Genomic DNA, 26,001 nt, shown 5'->3' with positions numbered 1-26,001 from the left:
CTTGCATATGCGAACAAGGGTCCTCGTCGTCGGAATCTTTCATAAATATGGTATTTAATGCTTCATGTTTCTTGAATGATCCCTGCCTCTGCCTGTGATCACTGGCTCAACTCAACAGAAATTTGGTGTGACATTGTCTCCTGCAAAAAACAGGTTCGGTTTCTGGTGTCATCTTTAAATTCACATTTAATGCTCTGTACTGAATGTATATATCTATATATAGATATATGCATATATTAACCTATAGGGTAGACCTTGAATGGCTACCAAACAATATTAAATGAAAGAGTTAAAGCTTTTAGGGTAAACCATAGAACATATTGAAAAGGCCTTAGATTCTTTCAGCTTTGCTCCAGTGCAGGCTTTGGATGGTGTTTCCATGGAGAAGAAAGAAAGAGAAACTATGTCGAAAATGGATGACTATAAAGTGATTGAACAGATTGGGAGAGGAGCTTTTGGGGCTGCATTTCTTGTTCTTCATAAAGCTGAGAGAAAAAAGTAAGAGATATAACTCGAATTCCACTGTTTTTTCCATTTTTTAATTGTCGGCATTTAACATCGGACACGAATACGGATATGAGTATGAAGATATTAAGCATGCCCTTATCTGGATATCAGTATTTAACATCGGTGTTTGACACATATCCGAACATGAGTACGAAGGTGTTAAGCATACCTATATTCAAGCAACATAGATGCTTAATAAGTATTTAACATCATTGGCTGACACAAATCCGGATATGGGTATGAAGATATTACCCTCCGAGCATAATTAAACATATATGTATCCGAGAAATCTTGGATATGTTTGAAAAATATTGCATTTTCATTGTGTGGTTATTGTTGTTTTGATGAATCTTTGATGTTGTATGTGTGTGTATATATATATGTATCTGCAGGTGTGTATTGAAGAAGATCCGTTTGGCTAAACAAACTGAGAAGTTTAAGCGTACATCACATCAAGAGGTTTACACTCTTTTATTAAGAATTTTTTCAGCAAACATACATTGATTTCTCTTGCAATATCTCATGCTTAGTGGTTTATTTTGAACTACTAGTCAGAAAAATAAAATAAAAGTTGAAACACGACCATAGAAAATAGGATTACAGATGTTGGGATCCGATCTAACTATAGGAACCTGTTGAGTTAGGTAAATCTTATGTTCCATTCCCCTTTGTAGAAAAGAGTTGATAGCTCGAGAACCAGAAATGAGACTATAAATGTTGAGATTCGAACACAAATTATTCGATATCATATCTTAAGTGACCACATAAGCTGACCGAGCTCTATTTTAATTATTTCTATTGTAGATGAATTTGATTGCGAAGCTTAACAATCCATATATTGTGGAGCACAAGGATGGATGGGTGGAAAAGGTTGTTTATTCACTTCTATTTATTTATTTCTGAATGGTTTGATTCCTAAATCAAACAATCAAAATTCTTTTCTTTGTTGGAATCTTTTGTCTGCATTGTGACAAGTTATTGTGAGGGAGGAGACATGTAAGTTTTCATACATTCATGCATATGTACATACATACATGCATTTGTACAGCATATTTAGGTACGATAATATATACAATTTTGTTATTGCAGGGCTGAGATTATAAAGAAAAGTAGAGGAACGTACATTCCAGAAAAGGTATGCAGGCGATTCTCACCATATCCTTTCGTAGTTCTTAGGCATGATGTCAAAATTAGCCTTCAACATTTATAAAAATGTTCTTTGACCTCTATTCTTTTTTTTTCGGGAGCATTTTGACCCCCAACGTGTCATTTTAGGGCAAAAAGGCCCTTAACATTTGATTGAATAGTTATTTTGATTTTTTTTTCGGGAGCATTTTAGCCCCAAACATTTCATTTTAGGGTAAAAAGTCTCCTATTTTGGGGCACTAACTGTTTGTTAACTAACGATTTCCATCCATGGAGGGGTCCTTTTACCCCAAAATGAAACGTTGGGCCAAAATGCTCCAACAAAAAGAATAGGGGTCAAAATGACCATTTTAGTAAACATTGGGGGGATAATTTTGGCATTATGCCTTCTTACTACTACTTGGTCGCACCACTCTCACCATATCCCTTCGTTTTTCTTCTTCAGAAACTTTGCAAATGGCTGACACAACTCTTACTAGCAGTGGACTACCTTCACTCCAACCGTGTCCTTCACAGGGATCTCAAAGTATATATATATATATATATATATATATTTATATCTAAAATTTTACTTTCTGTTAAGACAATCCTGTTCTGTTTGATATACCTTTGTCAGCTAACTTTGTCTTTAAATTTTCAGTGCTCCAACATTTTCCTTACAGAATACGACATTCGGTTAGGTCAGAAACTAAGGCTTGTTTTTCTGTGTTTAGCTTACATTACCATTCAAAACTGAACTTCTTCATTTTTATACATTATAGGTGACTTTGGACTAGCAAAATTGCTAAACAAAGAAGATCTCACTTCAACTGTAATGCCCCTGCATTTCTTTCCTCTTACCTTCTTTGTCTGTTTTTTTCCCCTTCAAGGATCTGAAATTAAAAAGACTTGATTTGTTGACACTAAAATTTTCCTTGTTTTCTTGGCTAAATTCAATTAGTTTAAGGTATTAAAGTTTGAGGGTTAGATCATAGCTGATGTAGGTGTAATTTTACTCCTGTTCTACACAGGTTGTGGGCACTCCAAACTACATGTGTCCTGAGCTTCTTGCAGATATCCCTTATGGCTACAAATCAGACATTTGGTCCCTAGGTAATCTATACACACACTCACTGACTGTCTCTGACTCGGGTGTGAGTGTGGTATATGGGTTGTGTCCAGGCTCGATTATGTTTGATTTTGTAACTTTTTCCTTATATGTGGATGGTCTTTGGATTGTTATAACCCCATATACGTATTTACGAGCTTCTAGAAAAATGAAGAGTTGGAGTAACATATATATGTGTATGCCTATGTGCATGCATGTGTATGGGTATGTATTTTTAGGACAATGAACCTAGTGGTTGACATCCTTGGAATTGAAATATTGATACAGGTTGCTGCATGTTCGAAATAGCAGCCCATCAACCTGCATTCAGAGCACCTGTAAGCATTGGTTTAATCTGTAGTTTCGACGTTGTTCTTCAGTCAAGAACATCAAACTAAAGTTTCAGTTGCCGACAAATGTTTCAAATAGGATATGGCAGGATTAGTCAATAAAATCAATAGATCTACCATTTCTCCACTTCCCACAGTGTATTCATCTGCACTGTAAGTATAGCTCATCAGTTAATTCCCAACTTTGAGCTATCAACTAACACGATGGAACCTCCCCGTCTGCAGGAAGCAATTGATCAGAATGATGCTACGAAAGAACCCGGAACACCGACAGACCGTAAGTTCGACTATCTGGTATCATTTTTTCCCATGACATGTTATGAAATTTACTGCATTTACCTGTTCTTTCAGGCTGCAGAGCTTTTGAGGCATCCACATTTACAGCCATATCTTGCTCAATGCCAGAATCTATCTCCTGTTTTTCTCCCCGTGAAATCCGAAGTGAGCAGCATCAAGGGGAAGCCTAAAGGAGGCCCTTTGACTAACAAATATGACAACAGGAATCCACAAGGTGAAAGGACAAGCCCGTCAAAGGAATTAACAACTTTCCATGACAGCAAAACCGACGATTCCGGTAACTCGAGAATAATCGTGGAGTGTACATCAAGTGTTCATGGTAAAGAAGCACGACAAGAACTTACTGCCGAACCGTTTAAACCGATCGAAGAAGCCGGTAAGGAAGTTAAGCATGATAAAGAAAGGCATTGCAAGGGATTGGCAACGATGGATTCCAAAGGCAACAACGGAGATTCCAATTTATTACGTGCACCAGAAACTCCTGAAAAGACAACAATCGAGACTAGATGGAGATTCCAACCGGAAAACCAAGATAAAACAATGGAAAATCTGCAAGAAAGATCGATAATGAGTACACTAACAATGCTGCACGATTACAAAAGAAAGATCAAACAAGATCCCCAAAGCCTACAAAGAGCTGAAGCATTGGAATCACTTCTGAAGATCTGTGCAAGTTTACTTAAACAAGAAAAGCTCGAGGAGCTTGCAGGCGTTTTAAGGCCATTCGGGGAAGAAGCCGTTTCATCGAGGGAGACGGCGATTTGGTTGACAAAGAGCTTGATGAATACAAAAAACAAAATCCTAGCAGATCATAGGAAATGATTTCAAGTTTTAACAAATCCAACAACACGCAACTCTATGATGTTTTTGAATCCGAAATAGATTCATAAGTAGTTTTTCTTCTTAGTTTAGCTTCACATGGTCCTTCTGTGACATTGGTTCTCATATGTTGCTTACATTGTAATGTTTAATAGATATGTACTGACTGACTGCATTGTCTGTAAACTAGTCTTAGATTTTAACCATAGAAGCTGTGGGATTTTGGAAAACGTTTGTGTTGTAAATTGTCGTTTGAAAATTGTGGATGGATTCGAGAGAAATAGTTTCGGTTAGAGTATTCTTAAAGACTAATCATGAGATGATTGTAATGATACATTTTCCTTACCGGTTTGATTGAATAAATACATTGTTGTTATTATTTTTAGTTATAATTTTGTGTTTCAAATAAATTGAAAGATAATAAAGTCTATATAATAATAATATTATTATTATTATTAGAGATCCTTAGTCAAGTATTATTATGTGCATGGACAATAATAATACGTTTAAGGCTAACATGGAGTTGATTGATGACCATGAGTTGTCATTAACATAGAGATGTCAAAATTAATACATGAGTATGTTGCTAGAGAACAATATATTGGATTGACATGCTATGAGCATATGTCTTGGATTATTATATGATGATCACAACATTGCTCATGGTGATAACTACATGTATGATCTTTAGACTTGAGATCATTTATATCTAAACGTACATAGTTGTATGGTTTGACATAGTTAAACATGCTTCGTGATTTGTTGCACTATAAAGATTGATGTTGAACATATCACAATATATGTAGTGAGGTGTGAATGATCAAGATATAATTTGTCCTTCCTACATAATATAAACTATATCACATGTCACTTGATTGAGTGAGACTCGAAATGCATGGCTATGCTTGAACAAGTTGATATGAGATATCACAAGTTTTTCATTTATTAAAGTTTACTCTAAATGTCAAGAAATATTAGATGAGCTACACAAGTGCGACTATTCCGATACTTGTGTCTATTCTAGATACAAAGGACAAAATGATATAATACACAAAAGAGTTAGTCACGAAGATATTATGTCGAATCATGACTTCTTGTAACTTAGATGACAATGATACATTGCTAGATGTCACTTATTGTTTGTAATATTAGAACGGTTTTAATAATTACTACTAATGTTACAGGAATCTACAGGGTCATATCATAGGGTTGAAATGAGCAAATTTTAAATGTGTCATACTTGTACAATTTTATTACAGATGAATGAAGTATATAATTAAAGTTATATAATATATATATATATATATATATATATATATATATATATATATATATATATATATATATATATGTGTGTGTAATTTTAATTATCTCAAATATAATAAATAAATACTAAAAGAATATAATTATGATTATAATTCTTTTAATAAATATGAAATTCAGAATAATAAATAAAAATTCAGAATAAAAAACCCCTAAAGGTTACAATATAGCCGTATAAAAGGTTATGATGGTCTAGCAGTCTTTCTAGTATTTTTGAAAATAATTTAGAAAAGAAAATTAATTCCAACCGCATGAACTGAGTAGATACCAATACAATTTCGTGGAGGCTAGGATTCAAAATGTTCATGATTACTGCCGATTTGTTGTTGTTCAAAATTTTCGTACATGGATAACTGGTGAGATTGTTGGATAATTTTTTTGCTGCGCTATAGGGTGTACCGACGATCCCAATAATTTCAGAATAATCAATGAAAGGAGGATGAAATTAGAATGGGTAAGCTACGCATTTAGTACATAAACTATCAATTTTGGTTTGTTTTAGTACCTAAACTTTCAATTTTTTCAAAATCATACATAACATTTAGTTGTTATTTCATTTTAGTACCCGTTAAAAACTTAGCGTTGTGTTTTGAAAAAAATTAAAAGTTTAGGTACTAAAATGGACCAAAACATATAGTTTAGTTACTAAACGTGTTAAGTTTTTAACGACGGGTACTAAAATGAAATAAAAACTAAACATTAGATATGATTTTGAAAAATTAAAACTTGAGATATTAAAACAGACCAAAACTGAAAATTTAAATATTAAATGTGTAATTTACCCAATTAGAATTTAGTATACACTTTAAAAAACCCCACAACATCTCCATCTAATGGATTTAAATGATAATTTTTATCGTGGAGATGAAATTATAATCAAAGGAGGGCTAGTTTTTAAAATTCAAAAAGTATAAATTTATTAAATCTTTTAACTTAAAAAATATAAAAAATAATATTTTAACTGATAAAAAATTTAAAGGGTTCTTAGATAAAAAAATTAAGATCCAAAGCAACTCTAAACCCTATATAATTTTGTCATAGTTTCTTTATAATAAAGTCAATAGGACATAGGCATTTGAAGACTCCAAACTCTTATACTAATTACTCTACAAATTAGGACAAAGTTTTTTGGGTTTTTCCCGTTAGCGTTGGCAGATAAAATAATTAGCCCATTAGGTTATCTCGGAAATTAATTTGGGATATACGATAAAATTTCCAATGCAAGGAAAACTAGTCACATCCACATGACGAGTTTGCTAAAATAATAATCTTTTATTAAAATTCATCACGTCGAGATGATGAGTTTCAAAAAATATTTTTTTTATTAGGATCTAAATGTCTTGGCCAAGATCATAGGCACGGGTTTCAATTATCCTCCTAACTTCTTGAACAAATCAACCACAGGTAGCTCGACATGACCAATGCACTTAGGAAAAATCACTAAGTTGTAGATCCCTAGAGCAAAAACATCCCTCCTTATCTTCTCATCAATGTGGTTCTCAGCTATTTTTTTTAGATGACACCACAATACTCCTTCACTATCTTCTTTCTTTTGCATACAACTGGTCATCCATTGCTCACTTGTACTAGAAATCTTTGCAAGCATGGCTTTGAGGGTTATTCATTTCATAGATTTGGTATAAACCTTGTCTACTTTAACTTTTTGTAGACTCAACAGGAAGTGGTACTCCTCCAATGTTGGGGTCATGTCCTCACGATTGAAATTGAAACAACTGTAAGTCAGATTCCAAAACTATATCAAACTTTGAATGAGGATGGGGTATATTTCAACATACATTAAAAGAAGGATGTCCCCATAATCTTAACAGAATGCTTGCTTCTCACTCTTACTCCAAACTTCCCAAATTCTTTTCAGACCTCGGATAATGTTCATCTTGAAAGTGGTAGGTACAAAGCTAGATAATTCTAATACACACTGGGCTGGCAGACTGTCCCCAAATTGTTATTGCTTTACCTCAGACCAATCACGTACATTTTCGGGGTTCATTTCTTTGTTTATGAAACTTTTCTTCATCTTAAAAATTCTTTCAACATAGATGTACACTCGGGATCAATCACCTTTCAAAATGCTATGAACATGTAAAAAATGAAACAAAGCAAAACAAAACAAATAAATCGATCAGTATATAGAATGAATAAGGATGTAAAAATAAATTTAATCAGTCCTATCCTTATGCGATCTACCCAAAACATGATATATTAAAAATAAAATCATACTCAAACATGTTTTCTACCCCATGCATTTATTCGGGCAAGCAAAACCTAACCGCATAATTTTCTAGTTCTCATGCTTTTATTCGAAAAAAGTAAATCTACCCTATAACTTTAAATTAAAAAGAACAAAGGTTAGAGTACGCTCCTCCTTTGTATATACCTATTTCGATACCTATTGACAGATAGAAGTTAGGCATGGCTCTACCTAGGGTGAACGGTTTACGATCCACTATATGCATGGTTTCGACTCTATAGGAAAGGGTACTCAAATTGTCCCTGATGTTTGTGCCCCCTTAGGCTACCAAACCCTCGATCTTCACCCATTACAGGATTCAAACAGAACGAGTTCAATTCGATAAGATCAATCTCCTTGTACCTATACGAGGAATAAAATTCCCACGGAGGCACAAGGCATGCATCTCAAAGGCTAGTAGCTATAACTCATATGGAAATAAATTCACCATGAAAGTATAAACTTTACCCCTACTTAATTGGGACAGAGCTCAGGTATAGAGCTTATGTCATGCAATGCGGGTGAGGTGTGTGTGGAGGAGCATACCAACCTTTGAACGAACAATACGCCCAAAAAAAATAAAGAAACACCTTTGAAAATATTCGATAAATATAAAAATAAAGAAATTAAAAAAATTAGTACAACTATCAATAAACAGTTTGAAAAAATTAATCAACATTTAATAAAATAAATCGAAAGATAATTATTGATTTAAGCTTTCTTGTAACACCCCCCAGACCCGTACCCGACCCGAATACGAGTCTGAGGTGTCACATTGACTTTTCAAACTTTGACTCTTGACAAAATTCAAAGAAAATTTAAAACTTTCATTAAAGTAAAAGCGATTTATTTACATAAATTGACCACAGTAACCAAAATCGATCAGAGCACATTTAACTCAATTAATTAGTGCATGCCACATATTCAAAACAACCAAACACATTTAAATCATCTATGACTTAGTGAGACATAAACAATCTGACTATAGCATATCATAACTAATTCTTATTATGCACATTTCATGTAATCATGATAAACCATAAAATGCATCCAAACATATATATATATATATATATATATACCATTTCCTTTTTACCTATTATTATTATTACTCCTGTTTAATATATATTATACTTATTGCATTTTGTATATCATATATATACATATTATTTCACAAAGAAAATACTCATATCATCATATAATTCTGGTAACATATTTCCTAACACAAAACATATAAAGCGTATGTAATAAATTTCTCATTATCTCTTTAATAGTCTTATTTTCGTTCTTTATCTTTTAGTCATATGTTTTTGTACCTATTCTTTTTAACCAAGCTATATACACATCACCATCATATCACATATATCATTTCACCATAAAGATTACAAACAAAGCACATAATATCATACAAGGTTCTTTTATATCATCTTCTTTATTAGCCCATGTACACATATGCCAACTATAGATATGTGAGTCTATAGAGGTTGTGCACTAATGCTGTCACCACAGCTCGTATAAATGCACCGAAGTGCCATGTAGAATTGCACCTAAGTGCCGCGTAGAAATACACCGAAGTGCCATATAAGATGTCCCCAAGGACCACATAGAAAATTCCTTTAGATCCATATACATATTCCAAGGACCAAGTATGTGTCTCAAAAGACCTCATAGATGTTCCAAAGGATACATATATGTCCCAAAGAACCGCGTAGACCCTCGACTCTTGGCATGCCAACTATACCCCTAGCTCTCATGACACATATCATGGGCATTATCTTTTATATCCTATTTCATATTCATGTAAACATATCACATATTCATATAAACTCGTAGCTTCATTCACATATACATTTAATCACGTAGTTCATGTAAATTCTCATATCATTTCGTATTCATGTATCACATGGCACTCAGAGCATACACAACTTGACCCTTTGATTACATGTTAACATTCATTTACATAACAAAAAGACCTACTGATTAAGTTGCCTCTGATCTGATAGTTTCAGGAGTAGTGTTGTCTAGCTGTTTAACATGTCTCGTCTACTTTCTCGGATCCTACGTGTGAAACACTCACACGCTAAGTCATTGACTTAGTGAGGCAATATAATAATAATAACAACAAAGAAATGTAATGAAAATGCCATAATAAGATGAAATCAAATCAAATCAAATACTTAACCATGCAGTTTATATCACCATGTTCCTTACCTATAAGCATAGTACATTAACATTCATGAATTCATATTAATAAGTTTATTGGACCATGATACCATGCTGAGAACCTAAGGTATATGAGTACTGTGAGGTTGTGCACTATGATGTCACCACAGCTCGTATAAATGCACCGAAGTGCCACGTAGAATTGTACTGAATTGCCGCGTAGAATTGCTCCGTAGTGCTATATAAGATTGTCCCTAAGGACCATGTAGAAAATTCCTTAAGAATTATATGCATATGCCAATGATCAAGTATGTGTCTTAAAAGACCTCACACATGTTCCAAAGAATACATATATGTCCCGAAGGACCGCGTAGACCCTCTACTCTTGGCATGTCAGCTATACCTATAGTTCTCATCTACATAACATGGCCTTTTCCCAAATTACATAGTATATCACATAGACATATAATTTCCTTACCTTAATCACATGGCTCATATAACTTTGAATACATATTCATTTAAAACATGTTACACAATGCACATAATATGAATTCATATCATGCTTCACAATATGAAATGAATCATGCATCAATGTATTGAATCTAGACTTCTCATAAGTCTAGAACTGAATATATCGCTATAATCATGTTATGCATATGCACTCACCTATATTTCCTTGCTTTTTACTTGATCGATCTTACTAGGCAATTGTTCTGCAACTTGTTTAGGCTCTGTATCTACATAGTAATTCATTGATACTTATCAGTATACTAATTAATATATTCTAAACTATCATTTCTTGGGCTAAAAGAAAAGCCATTTTCATTTTTTAATGAAGGTATGCATCGATGCACTACACCATGTACCGATGCATCCCTTGACGGGTACATCGATGCACATAGCCCAGAAATGTTATTTTAGCACGAAAATCTCTTCATAATCTTCTCAACACTTTATATTTCCCCTCTTTTTATATCCCTAACTTGCATACTCTTACTTAAACTAATTATTATCCATTCCATACCTCTAAAACTTAGAAATCCAATTCTCCATATAGAATTTAAGAATCTCACTCAACTTCCAAAATGTTCTTAATCTAATTCTAACACTTCCTATTCCTTAATTAGCTTGATGACAAGTCAAATACCACTTCTAATTCTTATTATGAACTCTAATCCAATATTTCACTTTTCTACTTCCTTTTTTTAATTCTTCATGTACTATTTATCTTATGGTTTTAAGATAATCTAAGCTTTCCTGAAGCTTAGTTATCATCTAATGATCAATAAACAACCTTAAATTCATCAATAATTTGATAAACAAGAAAACTCACCTTTAGCTTGGTCTCACGGTGGAGAAGAAGAGAAATCTGGAACTTTGGTTTTCCCCAATTGTCTTCCACGTGGGTATTAAAATATCCCTTCAAAAGTAATATTTAATTGCTTCCCTTATTAAAAGACTTATTTACCCCTTTAGTTCATCCTTCTTTGCTAATTGCTCCTACACAAAACATTTCAATCAATTCTTTGAACTTTTAATTTATCCAATTTGGTCACTGAATTTTTAAATCTCACAATTTGATCACTTACCCGGTATGGAGGATGTTACATAAGGAGTTGGATCAGCATTTCAAGATAAGAAGTTCATAATGAGAAGAACTTGTTCAGTCTTTGCTTGAATCCATCACAGAAGGAGTTGGTTTAGCATTTCCCAAAGAACAAGTTCATAATGATAAGAACTTGTTGATCGATTCCATCACAGAATGAGTTGAATTAGCATTTCCTAGAGAAGAAGTTCATAATAAGAATAACTTGTTGCTCGATTCCATAACAGAAGGAGTTGGATCAAAATTTCCCAGAGAAGAAGTTCATAATGAGAAGAACTTGTTGCTCGATTCCATCACAAAAGAGGTCGGGTCAATATTTCCAATGGAAGAGTTCATAATGAGAATAACTCAATAGTGATGTCGGAAAATGGTGTTTATATCTTTGCTCTATTCCAGTTCCACTGCAATAAACAAAGAGGTTGTAATAATCATTTTTATTATTTATTATTATTATTATTATTATTACCACTATAAATGAAAGAAAATTTTAATTAAATGTCCAAGCCCAACTACACGCAAAATAGATAAGTTAACTTAACTCCAAAGAACAAGCTTGCGTGTGTAGTAATTAGGGTTTCTAACTTTGTCTTTAACCATCACACGCCCGTAACCTTTAGATTTGGACATCATCTAACGATTCAGATCTACACTCAATTAGGGTTTTACCCCTTAATTCCCCATGCACAATCTGGTGATGTCGCCACCGCCGAGATTTTCGCTGACCGTTGTAAAGAAGAACAAAACATGCTTCAGAGTAAATTTTTTAACTTGTACCTTTGCCAAGGTCACCGCCGCCTGTGAATCTTGTCTCTCGCAGGATTCCCCTCCTCGGACAGAGCACCCAAAAGTCGAAAAGGGCAAAAACAAACAAAAATAGATCAGAAATCTCTTTTTCCATTTGCATGCAAAACAAATAATAAAAAAAAGAGAATGAGTCTCGTTTTATAAAAGGGGAGATCCATCAACAACAACAAAAAAACTCATAGCATTCTTTTCGAACATCGAAAAAATTAAAGAGATAGAATCTTACCTTTGAAAACCTCGGGTCTCTCATCGGAGCAGAGGAGCCACTCTCCACTGAAGGTAACATGATTTATGTTGTTAGATCTATAGGGAAAAGGGTTTTAGGTTCTAAAAAAGGAGGGTGTTTGGGTTCATTTTTTTAGATTTCGAATGGGATAGAGCCATTTTTTGTTAAAATATGGTAGTTTTTTAGCTTTAGGGATTATAGGGGGACGTTTTAAGGTCATCTCTACCATCGGAGTCGTAGCTTACAGTGGTCAACAAGACATTCGGCTCATCTTAACGACGAAGAAAGTAGAGAAGGGAAGAGATGGCTGAGAGAATTTTTCTTTTCTGTCTTTAGCAAATTTTTAGAGAATGAACAAATGAAAAATAATGTAATTTTTGCCTAATTTTGGCCTTATAAGAAGGGTTCATACGACGCCATTTTGGGTCATAGAATAATGCGTGGGTAAATGGTCATAGAGGCCTTTATGTTTTGTCACTGTTCCATTTTGGTCATCCGTGCTTTGTACTATTGCGTTTTAGTCACTAAATGCAAGTTTCGATTATCTCTATTTTGAGTTCCAAGTTTTTCCCTCTTTATAATTTTTTCACCATTTATGCTTTATCATGCCTTGGACGAATAGCCATTTTTATCCTTTATATTTTATGTTTATTTTATTTTAGTTACCATTTTCTTAAGCATTATGTAGTGTAGTATTTATGTTCTAGGTCCTCCTAGTTTATTAAATGTATATTTTGGTCATTAATTAATATTGATTATCATGTAACACAAAAATGAAATACTTGCTAATAGGTCCCTATAGTTCTAATTTAGTTCTAACCTAGTCCTTAAATTTCATTCCATTAACATTTATCATTGTTTTAATTTTATAGGTTAATGTTGATCCATATGCTCTAAGTATTTCATAAATGGTGAAATGTCCTTGTTCGCGTGTTGTGAGTACTATAAAATATACGCAAATAATGTGCAAGTATACACAATCGCTCAAGTAATATAATGATGAGTGAGTATCGTCTCCACAGGGATTGGGTGAAATTACGAAAGTCTAACCAAATCAACGCACTAAATTATCTAAGTATAGTTAGTCTTGATATATACAAATGTCATAACAATGGATATGTGTATGCTGGTGGATGCGGATTGATGGTGTAGCAAATGGAAATGCAGTGGCAATGATGGATGTTTAATGTTGAGTATGGTGAAATGTTGAGTATGGTGAAATGTTGAGGCAATGAGAAATGGTAAAGACAGTAAATAAAAAGGTAAATAAAATAAGAAGAAAATAATCCTCACGTGACAAGCTTCCAATGAAATGAATGGTAAGGATTGGTCTAAGGTTGCTATACTTATTTCTCAAGTATAATTAAGCTATCTTGTCTTTACTTACTCGACAGGGCTTTCCTAAGGTGTTCAAAAGAACCTAACAGAATAGGATGCCAAGGCATCTGCTCTCACTCAACGATGTTGGACAGCCTACCCTATTAATAAAGACACCCTTTTTAGTCGTTGAAATCCTATCCTAGTCTCTTCCGAGATCTAAGGGATTAAGTTATAATATTCCTAGGCCGGTTCAAAGCCCCTTGAAAATACCATAACCCATTGCTTATGAGGATCTTATCTTGCGTTTCTTCCGAATACTTACAAGTATTTTTAGCTTAGGATTCTTCCGAATACCTAACCTTCATCTAAGAGATGGTCATTTCCATGCCTCTTACAAGCCTAGATGGTGAAGCATTCATAAGCAAAGCAAATAAAGAACCCAAAATAAACTTAAATATACCCTAAAAAATAAAGTTTAAACAACCGTTCAACCAACCACCACCAAATAAGTTAGTTCATGGTGGGGTTCGAAATATCCAAACAAAAAGTCATGAAAATATTCGTTCCAACAACCCACAAATTAATAGAAAAATAGCAGCAAAAGGGAAGTGAGAAGAAGCCTTCGACGCGCCACCAGAGGTCTCCTCTCGGCCACCACGAACCACCTAGCTCGCTAGCTCCTTCTGGCGCCTAGCTTGCCACTCCTTGGAGCTTTATCAATTGAGGAATATCCCAAGGAAGAAGAAATAAAAATGTGATTTTTTTCTGCTCTATGCGTGTGCTCTCTGTCCTTTTTTCTTCTCTCCCATGAGGTGTCATATATAATAAAAATATCTAGGGGTAATGATGAGGTTGTTGGGTGCAAAATACCCCTCATACCCCTAGAATCACATGTTGTGCATGAACCTTATCCTCCAAGTGGCATTGGTCCTTTGGCAGCTCTGGCAGGCGGTTACAGCAGTCCTTCACATGCAGAGACAGCTGTCCAGTGCCAGCTGTCCTTATGCAGAAATATCTTTTTTTTCTTTTTCTGCGCCAGAAATGCCAAGGCATTTCAATCTGCTTTAGCAACATGTGATGCCGCGGCATTACTTCCCAAAGAATCCTTTTTCTTGCTATTCCCTGCACACCATAGACAAACTGCACCTTTCCCTCAAACAACACCATTAAGAAATAAAATAGCACAACCACCACAAATGCAACTATATGCAACTACATGATCCTAAAATGACTAAAATGAGCTTTTAAACAAACAATAACTTAAGTGAAAAATGCTTTAAAAGTAGCCTTTTTAGGAAGTTAACACACCCCCAAACTTAAGCTATTGCTTGTCCTCAAGCAATGGATAACAGTTTCATAAGCATAATGTCATGGCAAAGTTCGATAGTAAGACAGTAGGACAAAATTGAATTTCAACCCTTAGAACGATAGGCTTCAACATGCTAGACTTATCAAGAATTTAAGTAATTTTCCCTAGGTTAAAATCCTTTGTGGTAGTGTGTGTGCGTGATTGTATCCAATCTATACTTAGCGAATTTAGACAATTTCTAATCAAGTCCCCTATTTTTGTCAAGGCATTTACTTATCATTAAGTACATTTTTACTCCCTTCTCTTTGAATATTTTTTTTAACTGTTACGAAGGGAGTCAGCTCATCACACCTACTCTCCCACACTCTAGATGAAAGGGAGCATACCTTCCATCCCCGAGCTAGTTAAGTAGAGTCATCCCGTGACTTCTTTCATTCACTCATATGCATAAGGCTTCCATTTATTAAAGAAAGTTCCAGGAAATGCCACGGCAAAGAGGAGTGTCCCTCTACAGCTATGCTTAAGCATTTATTCACAGTTTCATTTCTAAGGGAGTTTGTTTTTGATTTTTCTTTTAAACACCATACTATATTTCAATGCCAAGACTAACTAAAGTTCCTTCATAAAAATTTCCTAAATTTTCTAAGTATAGAAAACATACAAATCGTGTAAATATTTTTCACAAAGCATCAAGACCTAGAGTGAGTTCTATCATTCTCAACAGTCATTTACATTCAGATTCTAGCCTAACAAAATTATCATCATCGGGTATCCTCAAAACATTTCATCTAACTGTCCTACCATTTACTGATGCCATGGCATAATACTATGCTAATGCTATCATGCATATGACCTACCAAGAACAATACCTCCCCCAAACTTAAGGGAAACATTGTCCTCAATGCTTTAAAGAGAACTAAACTAACTATAAACTATATGTTATGCAATGAAATGCAACTAAATGAAAATGGATGCAAGAGAGGTACCTAAATGTTTACGTGGTGGTGGTGCTTTGGAGATGCTAGCAGCTCCTCATCGGGTGCGCTTTCGAATAGGTGCTGGGCTGGACTCGGAAGAAGTGGAGTAATAGTGCGCAATGCGTCCAGCCGTGGTCTTGGTGCGGCGACCACTACGTTGTGCATAAGAAGGATTGGGTGCAAGGACGGGGCTGGGTGTTTCTTCGACAGGGACAGTGGGCGGATATTCAGGAGTCTCAGACCGGTGTGTATCAGGAGTAGGGTCAGCAGCAGGAGGATCGGGTGCATCGTGCTCAGGCTCTGGAGATGCCTCAGCATTGAATGCCGGCAGAATTTCGTATGGGAAACCAGGGAAATTCCGTTGACCGTGGGGAATAATTTCTTGAAACAACGATTCCACCACAGCATCTCTATGCTTCACGTATCCAAAGAAATTACGGATGTCACCGTGTAAAGCATGTAGTTGAGCTTGAGTCTGCGTCACAGCTTCCTCGAGAACAAGTAACCTTGCCTCGGCATTCGATTCTGTAGTACCTGCAGATTGCTCATGAACAGGGTCTTTAGACTTGGGATTTTCAAGTCCCAACAATAGTGGAAGTCTAGCCCTAGTGATGCCCGATAATCCAGGTAAAATTTCATCAAAAGCATTTTCCTCAACCTTTTTCTTACGACATAAAGCGGTAATTAAATTAGGAAACACCAAAGCACTTGCCTTTTTACCCAAATAGTCATGAACTTGCTGAACAATAATACGACCCACATCGATCGTACGAGATACTATCATAGAATGTAAAAGCAATAAGCGTGAAAGTGATACCGTAGTGTTGTGGGAAGTGGGCATTAGTTTATGCTTGAGAAAGTGATTCCATAACTTTGCGCGCGGCTGAAGACGTTCTCGGTTGACCGAGTATCTACTCGTTTGTCATCCATTCTACTCAGTGTTTTCAAAACAAAGGTCCTCCAAGACCCCATCGTATGTGTTGCTATCGGCTTCCTCTTCGAACATGGCATGGCCGTCTACTACCTCCTGTAAATGAAAATAACGATTAATAGCAGTGGATGTAAAACGGATTTGCTTACCTCGAACGAAGATGGAGTGTTGATTGGGCTTGGAAATGTTCTCATAGAACTCCTTAACTAATGAGGCTTTCACCGAACCAGGATGACGGGCAAACTTCTGCCACTTGAGCGGCGTCACGATGTCCATAACATCGGGTCCAAAACCACCATTAGTTTCCTCGATAAAAATAAATCCCAACTCAAAAAAGAGTTTTCGGTTCTTGAAGTTTTGGAACCGAGCCTTGGACTCATCGTTCTCAAACTGTTGCCAAGCGGTCGTGTCGGTTGGAGCTGGTCTTGAGCGCACAATTTTCAGTGTTTTTGAAGTAAGAAAAATGAAAAAAGAAGAAGCTTTTGAAAGCTTTAAAAACTTGGATGTATTTTGGCTATGGAGAGAATAAGGGAAGAAGATGAGTAAAAGAGAGAGAAAAAGTAAAAGTTAACATGAAAGAGAAAAAATGAATAAAGAAAGAGAAAAGAAAAAGTTAAAAATTTGGGAGGGAAAAGGGGTGATAGGACGGTTAAGAGAGGAATTAGTGAGTGGGGGGTTGTGCATGTATAGGGAAGGAAAAAAAACTGCCAAAAGGTAATGATGGTGATAGGACAAGTCTGTGGAAAGAGAAAAAGAAATGTCAGAAATTAAATTAAATAAAAAGAAACAAATCAAAAGAATATCTCTCCAATTAATGCTTTGTCCTTTCCTCCCTTTGTTAACCGCTCCTTGTACGGTTTGCAACAATGTGGTCACTACAAATCAGATCAAAAATTAATTACAAAATAAAATAAAATAAAACTAAAGAAAAAAACTTGAATGTTAAATTTTATTTATGCACAGACACAAATTCCATGCCGAGGCATCGAATTTTGGTTCTCCTCTGGGCACGCTTCAGTATCGTGCAGCCGTAACACGTCCTTGTTGTGCGGTGGTGGAATTCCATTGTAGGCTTTCAGACGCTGGCCATTGACCTTGAAGATCTTCCCATTGTCTATTCTCTTGATGTCAACAGCTCCATGGGGATAGACATAATGCACCTCAAATGGCCCTGACCATCGAGATTTTAGCTTCCCAGGAAAGAGTTTAAGTCTGGAGTTGTAAAGCAAGACTTGTTGCCCCACATGAAAATGCCGTGGCATCAGTTTTTGGTCATGCCACTTCTTGGTTTTCTCCTTGTATATCCGAGCATTCTCATATGCTTGTGCTCTAAACTCTTCTATTTCATTAAGTTCTAATAATCTCTGCTCCCCAGCTAGTTGAGCATCGAAATTCAATCGCTTGATAGCTCAATAAGCTTTATGTTCAAGATCAACCGGGAGATGACAAGCTTTTACCATACACTAACTTGAAGGGTGACATCCCCAAAGGAGTTTTGAATGCTGTTCTGTACGCCCAAAGTGCTTCATCCAACTTTGGCGACCAATCCTTTCGCTTTGGGTTCACCACTTTCTCTAAAATCTGCTTGATCTCTCGATTAGATATCTCAGCTTGGCCATTTGTCTACGGATGACATGCCGTGGCAATCTTGTGTCGAACTCCATATCTCAGCAATGCCTTGGCAATCAACTTGTTATCAAAATGGGTTCCTTCATCACTGATGATAGCACGAGGTACTCCAAACCGAGTGAAAATATACTTGTGCAAAAACTTGAGTACGGTCTTGGAGTCATTCCTTGATGTTGCTATTGCTTCCACCCACTTTGACACATAATCCACAGCAAGCAATATATATAATTTTCCTTCAGAAGATGGGAATGGTCCCATGAAATCAATGCCCCACACATCAAACAGCTCTATCTCTAAAATATTTTGCAGCGGCATCTCATGTCGTCTGGAGATGTTTCCAGTCCGTTGGCATCGATCACATCCTTTGTAAAATGCTTGGGCATCTCTAAACAAAGTTGGCCAGTAAAAGCCTGATTGCAGGACCTTAGCAGCAGTCCTTGCTCCACCAAAATGGCCTCCACTTGGGGCCGAATGACAATGGTACAAAATATCACTTTGCTCCTCTTCAGGTACACATCGTCTAATGAGCTGATCGGCACAATGTTTGAACATATATGGCTCATCCCAAAAATAGTGCCTTGCATCGTGCTTGAACTTCTTTTTAGCCTGACTATTCAAATCAAAAGGCACAATTCCACTAACAAGAAAAATTAACAAGGTCAGCGTACCACGGGATTGCCGCGGCATATAAATTTTCTCATCAGGAAATTCTTCTTGGATATCTACAGTGTCATGGCATTCAGAATTGTTCTCTAGCCTAGATAAGTGATCAGCAACTTGATTTTCAGTTCCTTTTCTATCTACCACCTCTAAGTCAAATTCTTGCAAAAGTAAGATCCACCTAATAAGTCTAGGCTTGGCATCCTTTTTGTTCACTAAGTATTTTACAGCCGAATGATCAGTGTGAACAATAACTTTAGTGCCTATTAGGTAAGGTCTAAATTTATCAAAAGCAAATACTATGGCAAATAATTCTTTCTCAGTGGTGGTGTAGTTCAATTGTGCTTCATTTAAAGTGCGGCTAGAGTAATAAATAACATGAAAGATTTTACCTCGGCGTTGCCCCAAAACAGCTCCTACGGCATAATCGCTTGCATCACACATCAGCTCAAATGGTGATGTCCAGTCGGGAGGGACTACAATGGGTGCCGAGATCAGTTGTCGCTTTAGCTCAGTAAACGATTCGAGGCATAATTCGTCAAACACAAAGGGTTGGTTTTGTTGAAGCAATATGCACAAGGGTTTAGAAATCTTGGAGAAATCTTTAATAAAACTTCTATAGAATCCAGCATGTCCAAGAAAACTTCTTATTTCCTTGACCGAAGTTGGTGGTGGCAATTTTTCAATCACTTCAATCTTTGCCTTGTCCACCTCAATACCCTTGTGTGAAATTTTGTGGCCTAATACAATACCTTCAGTCACCATGAAGTGACATTTTTCCCAGTTTAAGACCAACTCAGCCTCCTCGCATCTCTTGAAAACTTTTGCTAAATTGCCGAGGCATCGTTCAAAGTCGTCCCCACAAACAGAAAAGTCATCCATGAAGATCTCCAGAAAATCATCAACTATATCTAAAAATATAGCTTGCATACAGCGCTGAAACGTTGCCGGGGCATTACAGAGTCCAAAAGGCATCCTCCTAAAGGCAAAAGTGCCATAGGGACAAGTAAATGTAGTCTTCTCCTGGTCCTCTGGTGCGATGGCAATTTGATTGTACCCCGAGTACCCATCCAAAAAGTAATAGAATGCTTTGCCGGCCAATCGATCCAACATTTGGTCGATGAAAGGTAGAGGAAAATGGTCCTTCTTCGTAGCTTTGTTGAGTTTTCTATAGTCCATACATATCCTCCATCCGGTCACAGTGCGAGTGGGTAATAGCTCATTATCCTCATTCGTAACCACCGTCGTGCCTCCTTTCTTCGGAACACATTGGACAGGGCTCACCCATGAGCTATTGGAGATAGGGTAGATCACTCCAGCATCAAGCCATTTCAGAATTTCTTTCATCACCACTTGCTTCATAACAGGGTTGAGTCTTCTTTGTGGTTCAATTGAATTTCCGTGGCAATCTTCTAGCAGAATCTTGTGCATACAGATCGTGGGACTAATGCCTTTCAAATCGGCCATAGTCCAACCAATTGCTTTCTTATGATGCATCAAAACACTTAACAAACTTTGCTCTTGGTTAGCAGTAAGGTTAGCAGAAATAATCACCAGTAAAGTCTCATCGCTACCTAAGTAAACATATTTAAGATGCCCTGGAAAAGTCTTAAGCTCTAGATTGGGTGCATACAATAATGAAGGCTTAGGAGAAATGAATTCATCAAAATTCAGAGGTTCAAAATTCATACCTGATCTAACTTGTACTAAGCTAGATTGCTCCTCCAAAATTGGAAAGTCGTCGGACTCCACTAAGCTTTCATCATCCACCCAATATTCATTTTCTGCTAGCTAAATGAAGTTGTTCTGGCAAAGATGTTCAGTCTCTTCTTCAATCACTGAGTTCAATTCAGAAATGCCTTGGCATTCTTCAGTGTCATCAACATATTTGAGCGTTCTAAAAACATTGACAGTCACACACTGATCAGCCACTCTCATGGTGAGTTCAGCTTTTTCACAGTCTATCAAGATACGTCCAGTGGCTAGGAAAGGTCTTCCCAGAATGATTGGTGCCTTGGCATCAACTTCGCAGTCCAGAATTAAGAAGTCGACTGGAAACATAAACTTGTCCACCCTTACTATGACATCCTCGACTCTCCCTTCAGGTTTAACATGGGATTTGTCGGCAAGTTGTAAAATAACTGAGGTGGGTCTTGCATCTCCTATGCCAAGCTTCAAGAATATCGATTTCGGCATTAAGTTGACACTTGAACCAAGATCACATAAAGCCTTTCCAACGAAATTAGCTCCAATTGAACAAGAAATAATGAAGCTGCCCGGATCATTTCTCTTTGGCGGCAACTTACTCAATGAAGAACAAAATTCTGTTACCGTGGCAACAGTCTCTACTTTCATTTTCTTGGTACAGATGTCCTTCAGAAATTTGGCATACATCGGCATCTGTTCAACAGCTTCCAAGAGAGGTATATTGATATGGAGCTGATCAAGAATGTCTATGAACTTCTTGAACTGAACTTCATCATTGTACTTCTTCAATCTTTGCGGGAAGGGTGGGGGAGGTCTAGCTTCCTTAGCTGTAGGAATAGAATTTTCTTTTGCATTGGCATCAGAATCTGGTACCTTGGCAGAATCCTCCTCCTTGTTCTTCTCAGAAACTCTATCATCTTGTAATTCATCTTCAGTAGTGGGATTAGAATCATTATGCTGTGGCCCACTATCCTTGACTTGTCGATTGATTTATGTTCCACTCCTAAGAGTTAACACATTGCAATGTTATTTTCCAGGCCCTTTAGTGACTTCAGTATCACTTGGCAAATGTCCTTGCTGACGCTCTTGCAATGCCGTAGCAATCTGACCAACTTGACCTTCCAAAGCTCTCAGAGACGAGCTATGGCTTTGAAGTAAGGCGCCTTGACTATGAAGTAAAGCTCCTTGATTCTTAATTGAAGTAGAATGGTCTTGCAACATTGTCTTCGTAGTAGATATGAATTCTTGAATTGTAGCTTCTAAGGAAATTATGCTCGCTGAAGATGAAGCTCCTTTGTTAGCATTATGCCATGGCATAGCATTTTGGTAACCTTGAGGCTCATTGTGATTCTGCTGCCTAGTAGGTTGATTAGCATTGTGGGCTCCTTGATTTCCCCATGAAAAATTAGGATGCTGACGCCATCCAGCATTATAAGTGTTTGAGTAAGGATTGTTGCTGCCTCGATTGTAATTGCCTAAAAAGTTAATGGACTCATGGTTGGTTGGGCATTCGCTCTCGTGATGATTGCCTTGGCATAACAGACATGCCAGACTAGTTGTTTTCACTTCCTTCACATCAGTGGAACATTGTAAGTTCTTCAACATATTAGTAATAGCGGAGATTTGAGCGGACACCGAATCTTTGGCTTCTAACTCGAATGCTCCAGGTGCTCTCCTCCCACTCCCAAGTCTTGAGGAAGGAAATTGATAATCATTGTTAGCAATTCTGTCCAAGATAGCAAACGCCTCCGTAGGTGATTTGTCCAGCAATGTCCCATTTGCCGAGGCATCCAGTAACATCCTCGTGGGTGCATTGACTCCATTATAGAACATGACTACTTGAGTCCAATCATGAAAACCATGATTTGAACACTTTCGAAGCAAACTCTTGTAACGATCCCAAACTCTCATACATGGATTCGTCGTCGCCCTGGTGAAAAGATGATATTTCATTCCTTAGCTGCGTATTCATGTTTGGTGGGTTGTACCTCAATAAGAAACTCTTGCAAAGATCGGCCCATGATTCCATCGAACCGGCTGGTACACCACTCAACCAAGTCCTTGCTCGATCACGCAATGAATACGGAAAAAGCTTTAATTTCAGAAAATCCTCATGCACTCCTTCTTGGCGGAAAGAATCACAAACTTCCATAAAATTGCGAATGTGCTGCCTAGTATCTTCAGTTGGCATACCCCCAAACTACCCAATGGAATTCAACATGTTGAACGTGACTGGTTTCAGCTCGAAATATGCAGCTTGAATTTCGGGTGCCACAATCCCAGGATTTAGATCATCCAACATCGGATTTAAATGATCTCAAATAACACGAGGCCTGATAGTAGGTTCAGCATTGTTTAATGCCGCGGCATTCTGATTTCCGTCATCTTGTCCAATGCCTTGGTTTCCAATCTGATACATATTTCCTTGAGCACGTCTTCTTCTTCTAAAGAGTCTTTCAATCTCAGGTTCTATCGGTTCCAAAGGCTCTTCAGAATTTATTCTAGGCATACACTAAATAAACTTGAAAAATAAAACAAAAATATCAAGTAAACTATACAAAAATAAAAATGCAAAAAAAAATAAAATGCTCTGGCAAAACTAAATAACTTCAGGCTGCCAATCCCCGCAACAGCGCCAAAAACTTGTTCGCATGTTGTGAGTACTATAAAATATACGCAAATAATGTGCAAGTATACACAATCGCTCAAGTAATATAATGATGAGTGAGTATCGTCTCCACAGGGATTAGGTGAAATTACGAAAGTCTAACCAAAGCAACGCACTAAATTATCTAAGTATAGTTAGTCTTGATATATACAAATGTCATGGCAATGGATATGTGTATGCTGGTGGATGCGGATTGATGGTGTGATGGTGTAGCAAATGGAAATGCAGTGGCAATGATGGATGTTTAATATTGAGTATGGTGAAATGTTGAGACAATGAGAAATGGTAAAGACAGTAAATAAAAAGGTAAATAAAATAAGAAAATAATCCTCACGTGACAAGCTTCCAATGAAATGAATGGTAAGGATTGGTCTAAGGTTGCTAAACATATTTCTCAAGTATATTTAAGCTATCTTGTCTTTACTTACTCGACAGGGCTTTCCTAAGGTGTTCAAAAGAACCTAACAGAATAGGATGCCAAGGCATCTGCTCTCACTCAACGATGTTGGACAGCCTACCCTATTGATAAAGACACCCTTTTTAGTCGTTGAAATCCTATCCTAGTCTCTTCTGAGATCTAAGGGATTAAGTTATAATATTCCTAGGCCGGTTTAAAGCCCCTTGAAAATACCATAACCCATTGCTTATGAGGATCTTATCTTGCATTTCTTCCGAATACTTACAAGTATTTTTAGCTTAGGATTCTTTCGAATACCTAACCTTCATCTAAGAGATGGACATTTCCATGCCTCTTACAAGCCTAGATGGCGAAGCATTCATAAGCAAAGCAAATAAAGAACCCAAAATAAACTTAAATATACCCTAAAAAATAAAGTTTAAACAATCGTTCAACCAACCACCACCAAATAAGTTAGTTCATGGTGGGGTTCGAAATATCCAAACACAAAGTCATGAAAATATTCGTTCCAACAACCCACAAATTAATAGAAAAATAGCAGCAAAAGGGAAGTTAGAAGAAGCCTTCGACGCGCCACCGCAGGTCTCTTCTCGACCACCACGAACCACCTAGCTTGCTAGCTCTTTCCGACGCCTAGCTTGCCACTCCTTGGAGCTTTATCAATGGAGGAATATCCCAAGGAAGAAGAAATAAAAATGTGATTTTTTTCTGCTCTATGCGTGTGCTCTCTGTCCTTTTTTCTTCTCTCCCATGAGGTGTCATATATAATAAAAATATCTAGGGGTAATGATGAGGTTGTTGGGTGCAAAATACCCCTCATACCCCTAGAATAACATATTGTGCATGAACCTTATCCTCCAAGTGGTAGTGGTCCTTTGGCAGCTCTGGCAGGCGGTTACAGCAGTCCTTCACGTGCAGAGACAGCTGTCCAGTGCCAGCTATCCTTATGCAGAAATATCTTTTTGTCTTTTTCTGCGCCAGAAATGCCAAGGCATTTCAATCTGCTTTAGCAACGTGTGATGTCGCAGCATTACTTCCCAAAGAAACTTTTTTCTTGCTATTCCCTGCACACCATAGACAAACTGCACCTTTCCCTCAAACAACACCATTAAGAAATAAAATAGCACAACCACCACAAATGCAACTATATGCAACTACATGATCCTAAAATGACTAAAATGAGCTTTTAAACAAACAATAACTTAAGTGAAAAAGGCTTTAAAAGTAGCCTTTTTAGGAAGTTAACAGTCCTTAGAACAATAAAAATGATCATTAATTATTTATTGCACTCATGTCTATCTTCAAGAAAAGTACGTCCTATCGAGGTAGTACGATTCAATATGACATTCAAACGAATACGAACTTGTAAATAATCGAGTATACCTTAAATAAAATAATTATTTGCCTTTTTAACCATGAATTTAATTATTAGTAATATATTGCTTTATTTTCATTTTTATTATATTCATGCCTAACTCGATATTAGAAATAAAATAATGGGGGAATATTCTCGTATAGGGAAGAGGTAGATGGGAAAGTCTTCCCATTGGAGGATGTGCAAATCATGTGATCACTTCTCAGAATAGGGGGCATTTCTTTGGGTTCGAAATGAATTAATTAATAGAAATAAAATAAGTCATGAAATAATGTTTGATTTTAGTATTTTTAATTCCACCACCACGATGATGTATAAGGAATTAGGTATCAATTTTGGGCGCTGTAGGGGTGCTTACCCTTCCCCGCGCGTAACCGATTTCCGATCCCTTAAAAAATGAATTTCTGGTAAACACGTATCAACTTTGTTTT

At 36.6% G+C, this 26,001-nt stretch overlaps 1 protein-coding gene and 1 long non-coding RNA gene across 2 annotated transcripts; one reads left to right on the top strand and one right to left on the bottom strand.

Annotated features, from left to right (window-relative positions):
- LOC120142402 (serine/threonine-protein kinase Nek6-like) lies at positions 1-4,266 on the top strand. Its single transcript, XM_039157108.1, has 15 exons — positions 1-148; positions 359-498; positions 900-966; positions 1,312-1,377; positions 1,457-1,503; positions 1,597-1,642; positions 2,099-2,179; positions 2,294-2,333; positions 2,415-2,464; positions 2,664-2,745; positions 3,029-3,078; positions 3,170-3,243; positions 3,316-3,367; positions 3,442-3,564; positions 3,607-4,266. The coding sequence occupies exons 2-15, from the start codon at positions 380-382 to the stop codon at positions 4,207-4,209; spliced, it is 1,500 nt and encodes a 499-aa protein (XP_039013039.1). The 5' UTR covers positions 1-148; positions 359-379; the 3' UTR covers positions 4,210-4,266.
- LOC120142403 lies at positions 1,310-26,001 on the bottom strand. The gene is made up of 4 exons (XR_005517844.1): positions 25,986-26,001; positions 20,878-20,883; positions 15,493-15,499; positions 1,310-1,406 (listed from the first exon to the last, which is right to left on the bottom strand). It is a non-coding gene; the product is annotated as an uncharacterized LOC120142403 (long non-coding RNA).

Source organism: Hibiscus syriacus, unplaced genomic scaffold (assembly GCF_006381635.1).
Source record: "Hibiscus syriacus cultivar Baekdansim isolate YM2019G1 unplaced genomic scaffold, ASM638163v2 tig00110828_pilon, whole genome shotgun sequence".
Taxonomy (NCBI): Eukaryota; Viridiplantae; Streptophyta; class Magnoliopsida; order Malvales; family Malvaceae; genus Hibiscus; species Hibiscus syriacus.
The sequence above is the reverse complement of the archived record's forward strand: the minus strand, read 5'-3'. Positions and strand labels throughout refer to the sequence as shown.

Bases quoted from the DNA above. Each gene is read 5' to 3' on its own strand.
- LOC120142402 (XM_039157108.1), top strand. From the start codon at position 380: ATGGAGAAGAAAGAAAGAGAAACTATGTCGAAAATGGATGACTATAAA. The intron at 499-899 runs GTAAGAGATATA...ATGTATCTGCAG, and splicing joins CATAAAGCTGAGAGAAAAAA to GTGTGTATTGAAGAAGATCC. The intron at 3,079-3,169 runs GTAAGCATTGGT...TGTTTCAAATAG, and splicing joins AACCTGCATTCAGAGCACCT to GATATGGCAGGATTAGTCAA.